Source organism: Parambassis ranga, chromosome 6 (genome assembly GCF_900634625.1).
Source record: "Parambassis ranga chromosome 6, fParRan2.1, whole genome shotgun sequence".
Lineage (NCBI taxonomy): Eukaryota > Metazoa > Chordata > Actinopteri > Ambassidae > Parambassis > Parambassis ranga.
In genome coordinates this window covers 943,528-949,527 of record NC_041027.1, presented here as the reverse complement: position 1 = coordinate 949,527, position 6,000 = coordinate 943,528, and the positions used below count along the sequence as shown (strand labels likewise).

General features: G+C 43.0%; 1 protein-coding gene across 1 annotated transcript in view; it reads left to right on the top strand.

Annotated features, from left to right (window-relative positions):
• Window positions 1–235: 235 nt before the first annotated feature.
• Window positions 236–6,000, top strand: part of cpne2 (copine II) — a 38,986-nt gene continuing 33,221 nt past the window's right edge. Inside the window, exons 1-3 of the mRNA XM_028407684.1 lie at window positions 236–414; window positions 683–818; window positions 3,019–3,219. Of these exons, the coding sequence (XP_028263485.1) occupies window positions 3,043–3,219 (177 nt within the window). The 5' untranslated portion in view covers window positions 236–414; window positions 683–818; window positions 3,019–3,042. The remainder of the gene's footprint in view (window positions 415–682; window positions 819–3,018; window positions 3,220–6,000) is intronic.

The window sequence follows — 6,000 nt, the reverse complement described above, 5'->3', positions numbered from 1 at the left end:
TCACACACAGCCTAGGTGGCTTTGTTATTTCTGTTTAGAACATTGCCGCTACAATGCCAAAAGCAATTTACTTTTACATGTGATATGTGTGTAACGGAAGTGCCTTACCTGTGCTTGATCGTCACGCTTTTATTCTGAAAGCACATCACTTACTTCCGGTCTGAAGCTAATGCTGTTAGCTTGCCGCAGCTCGGTCCATCAGCGGGCGCAGAGAGCTCCGTCCATGCTGAGAGGATGAAGACTTACCTCCACACACTGTTGCGCCTTCTAGGGAAAATTGGTTAAAAAAATGACAACCTTATTATTACTCCTCCTCTTTAGAGAAAAAACACTCCGCGCTGTTTTTTTAACTTCTATTCACTGCGCGCAGCAAATAATTGTCGAGTGAGAAGTTGGTCGTCATTGAAGTAAGCGGTGAGTCAGTTTTCACATTTTGTTCCTCCTGTGTTTGTGGACGTTTAACAGTTGCTGTGCTGTCAGTCAGTGTGCTGGTTAGAGAGGAAGGGTGTGCGAAGGGGGTCACATTGTGCTGAACACCTTGTGTGCGAGATGAATATCATACACATGTCCTGCTGTATGACTGCTGTTTGTAGTCACTCCTTTGGCACCAATATGGCAGATGGAACATTTAGACTTGATCTGTTTTCCTGGTCAGTCAGTCACTACCTGCCCTCTCTGTCAGGTCCCCTGCTGACCCCTTCTCCTCCTCCTCCTCCTGCACTCGGTGTGTGTGACTGCTGGGTGTGAACGCCTTCAGCGGGGTCAGTACAGCAGGGCTGCAGAGCCGGTATCATTATTGCACGCTTTCCAGGTTGCAGGTGAGAGACAGTCAGATTTTATATTTCTGTCTTCATCCTCTAAAATACATTTTTGTTAATATTTATGCTTGATAGAAACACATGCATAGTTACAGCACAATTACAGGCAAAGGTTGACATTTCTCAGCTACTCTGGGTCCACTGTTAGCCATTGAATGAATCCATGAACAATGAATGAGTGAATAAAAAGTACTTGGTTCCAGTCAAAACAAGCTTTTCTCCCCATGCTGAATGACAATGAAGGGGATAAATGAAAATGTTGCTGTGGTATTTTTTTTTTACCACTACCAGTGTGACATCACAGAGGAGCTGAACGGGAGGAGCATGCTGGTTATGACACATTAGTATCTTAGCAACAGACAGCATCCACGCTGCTGTGGGAACAAAACCACCTTTGTGAACACAGGTTTAATGTCTGTTTGTCTGTCTGTCATTAAAGACACAAACAGTTATTACTGACAGCATGTTCACACACTTCTCAGATACGTGTGTGTATGTGTATTCTTGGCCATCTCCATTTTGGAGCTTCGATGCATTCTCAGCACGTTGCATGTGTGTATGTATTTGTAATGTTTAGTATGGAAGCACAGCCACTAGAGGTTGTCTACGGTTTACGCCTGTGTTTCCCTGTTACTCAGGTTATATTTAACCTAATAGAATCATTAGTATGATTAAGCTGATCTCTCAGTGAGCTCAGAAGCCACAGGTGACTCACTTCAATTGGATTTTATTGATTATTTACTTTTACTCAGCATTCAAATGTTTGAACACATCATTTCATTAATTTTTTTTTCATTTGTAATATTTTCTACATTATAGATTAATACTGAAAACATCGAAACTGTGAAGGAACACATATGGAATGAATTACTTTATTATTCCCCGTAGGGAAATTGGGTTGTAGTACCAGCAGCATACATCAAAAAGAACATCCATTCATTCATCCATCATCTGAACCTGTATTGTCCTGCAGTGCAGGGTCACAGGGGGCTGAGGCCTATTCCAGCTATCTACGGGTGAGAGGCGGGGTACACCCTGGACAGGTCACCAGTCCATCACAGTCAAAAAGAACAATAAATACAATATGTACATGTGTAATATGTTTTATATTTTACATTATTTTGCTTTGATATATTCAGACTCACTCAGCCTCATTATATAGTCTCCTGGAGTGGTTTAAAATGAACAGACATGCTTTATGAAATTTCTTCTTCCTAATGTGTTTGACAACATCAATACCAGTTGTGTTGTGCAGCAGAACGGCTGGTACACACTGTGAATAGCCCTATTCAACTCCTGTTCAAATCCATATTATGGAACCACTCAACTGACAGGCCATCATTATTTCAAGTTATAGAGATCAGGTAGCTGGACAGTTTCAGGAACTTCAGTGTACCCTCGCATGCAGTAGCCAAAACCATCAAATGCTCTGATGAAACTGCCTTTTGGGAGGACAACACCAGGAAATGAAGGCCAAGAGGTACCTCTGTACCATAGTTCATTGGAGCTACCAGCATCAGAAACCCCAAATGAACAGTAGGCATACTCCGATCAGGACACCCACACCACTGTTCAGAGGAGACTGTGTGGACCAGACCTCAGGGTCACTACTGAGGAAAAAAGACATTTGCCGGGGCAAAAAAACACACAAGAATAAACATTAGACAAGTGAAAAATCTGTACTTTGGTCCGATGAGTCCAAATTTGAGGGTTTTGATTCCACTCGCCATGTCTGTGTGAGACGGTAGATGGTTTTTACATGTGTGGCTCCCACTGTGAAGCGGGAGGAGGAGGTGTGATGGTACAGGGGTGCTTTGCTGGTGACATTGCTGGTGATTTATTCAAAATCTAAGGCACACATAACCAACATGGCTGCCACAGCCATTCTGCAGTGACATCATGCCATCCCATCTGGCTTGTGGTTAGTGGGACCATCCTTTGTTTTTCAGCAAGACCCAAAACCCACCTTCGGGCTTTATAATTGCTACTGCTAGAGAACCATTCCAGGTGACGATCTCATAGAGCTGACTGAGAATTGGAATTGCCAAACGTGTGGCTTCTTTGGTATTTCTAGTTAATAAATTTAATAAATTAAACTGATGCCACTGCGGTGATATCACTGGTGTTGCCCCTTTCAATAGCACATTTGATTATTTTAAATCATCATGAGGCTGATATCTCCCTGTCTTTTCTCCTTCAGGTTGATTAGCTGTGACCTCCAACCATGGCCTACACGCTGGGCTCGGCCTCCGATGGGCAGACGCGCAGTGTCGGACCTCAGCACTGCATCACTCGGGTGGAGCTGTCCGTCACTGCGTCCAGCCTGCTGGACCGAGATGTTGCCTCCAAGTCAGACCCATTCTGTGTCCTCTTCCATGAAGTGGATGGAAACTGGGTGGAGGTACAGTCAAGAGGGAGCGCTGATGGAGGAGGGGGATGAAGTGGGAGACAGAGGAGGCTGAGCTCATATAAGATTTGTGGGGTTCTTTTTGCTGTGTGGAGAGAAAAGAAGATCAGAATAAGTCTGAGAAGTGCTTTTAAGGTCACGTCCACCATGCTGGCTATTTCAGCAAAAACCAACTGACCCGCAGAGAGGTTCGTTTGTTGTCTGTGTTCCTCTGGAGGCTGTAGTCTATAGGATGTGAGCCAGATCCAAAGTGATGATGTCTTGACCATCTGGCATCAGCCATGGCATGCTGCGCCCTGCAGAGTGCTGCACGATTTATGAGTATTTTTCCAATGTTTAGACGAGTATCGAAGACCACGTTAAAGTGATAAGTAGACAAAGGCTGATCATTAAAAAACAATGCAATCATTGAAAAGTGATTTTAAAGATGACACAAATTCACCCGCAGATTTTTGCAAGAAAACATAGACACATAAAAGCCGCAAAAACTGTGTGACATATTTAGTGTAGAATAATTAACCAATTAGGACACAACAAAAACCCTAATGAAGAGTTTAGGATTTTTTTACCTCTAGTGACATCATGGCAAAAGAACATGGAAGGACAGTGTTTCCATGCTGTGTTGAGATGTCTGTTTTGCTAATAAAGTTGCGATGAAGCTGAGTGGAAGATGCTGAAAAGCAACATGGTGATAAATTTCTGATGTGTGGCTTTTCTAAATCGAACAGCTGGTCAACAGGGCAATCTGGCTTTTGTGTATGCATGTGCCTGTGAGTGTAGGCGAGTGCCTCGGGTTGTAGCTAGCTGTCGGTCAGCAGGGCATGTGGCTCTGATGTAAAAATTGCCAATAGTTACCATGGCAACGGGAAGGGAAACAAAAGCTTAGTGCTCCTGGAGTGAGGAAACGACAGAGGAGGTGAAATGACGCCCAAACCTTTTCTCAGATATTATCCACATCTCGTCGTTTTTTTTTCTCATGCTCGCAGCTTTCTCACTTTCTCTGGTCCCCTCCTGTTAGCTTTGTTTTCTCTCTCTGATTGTCTTTCTGTCACCAGCCTTCCCTTCTCTGTCTCTCTCCTTCTCAGTTCCTGCCTATCTTGGTCTGTCTTGTGAGAGAGAGGTGTGAGAAGCAGCTGGTTCTGTAGGGGGGGGGGGGGGGGGGGGGGGGGTTATAAGTGTGAGAGCAAAGAGGGTGAGGCAGAGGGTGAGGGGGAAATAAATCAGGCAGAGAAAGAGATAAAGATGGCGAGGACAGAGATAAAGATATGAAGTGAATGAGTGTAAAAGAGAGGAGGGCAAAGGTGAATGATTGATGGAAGAGTCTGATCACAGCCAGCACTGGTGTTAGAGAGGCTTCCAGGATCATGATCAGTCTACAAATCAGCTATGTAAATGAACCAGTTAACAGACTGCTGGGGCTATTTTCTAAATCCTGTGATTTTTTTCTCTCTCCAAACTCCAATTCCGAGTGCTAATCATAACACATATATAAGCCAAGTGAGAACTCACATACAGCAGGACATTCAGATCAGTGGGGTTTAAAATCAGACATGCTTTGTGGAGCTTGTGATTTAACTAAATGTTTTCAGGAATTAAAAAAAAAAATGTAGATGAATGCAGCGTCCTTCACCCAAATCATTGTGTCACATTTTCTTCAGAATTCGTATTAGTTAGCTTCTACATTTTAGTATCAATATCCCACTGAGTAGCTTAGTCAGTCCACACAAACGATCTTCAGTATCGTGTAATATGAAAGGTCCCATTTTCAGAAGCAGCTGTTTGCAGTAAAAAGCTCACATAAAGCCACAACAGCAGACAAACAAAGTCAGTGGCTAGATAGAGAAGACAGCAGCGCCTGTAACAGCTAAAGGGGCAGATATTTCCCTCGAGAGCTGGAGGTAAACAAACCAGAGCTGAAAGGAAAATAAGTATTGAACTTGAGTCATCAGGAGGACACAAACTACTGTTACTCTCTATTTGCTTTATATGTAAATAAACAGCTGTTGATTCATTTTGTAGGTGTTACAGTCATGTTCATAAGTTAGTTCCCGTGTCTTTTGACCTTATGGTTTTTTTTTTTAAAAAATCTGTTTGTAGTGGGTGTTAGTATTAGCAAAAAATTAAAAACAACATATAACTTTTTATTTTTTATTTATTTTTTATTTTCTCCTTACTGCTTCCATAGGAGTTAATTAGTTGAGCTGCAGCAGGTGCTGCTGATGATCAGTCCTTGATGAATTGATCATCAGCAGGTGTACAGACCTCTATAAAAACAGATGTTACTGCTGCTCTGGAACATTCAGGTATGTGTTAACACAAGGACAAGAGAGAAAGACAAACAATAGTGTTAGAGCAGCAACCCAAGAGCTACATATCAGCGCCTACAGACCTCACTAAGCATGCTCAGTGTTAATGTGACAGCACAATTAGAAGAAGACTAAACAAGTCCAGTTTGTTTGAAGGGTTACCAGGAGAAAGACTCTTATGTCTGTATCTGAACAAAGAACAACACTTGTGGAACAATGTCCTATGGACAGATGAGACCAAAGTGGAGTTGTTTGGCCTTAATGCTCACCACCATGTCTGCTGAAAACCAAACACAGAAACACCTCATACACACTGTCAAGCACGGTGGTGGAGGACTGGTGGTTTGGGCTTATTTTGCAGCTACAGGGACACCTTGCAGGATGTCTGTCGGTTTTTAGCAGTGATAACATTATCTAGTGCTGCAAGTTTGTCAGAGCGATCTCTTCTCTTATACCTGAGTTTGCCCCC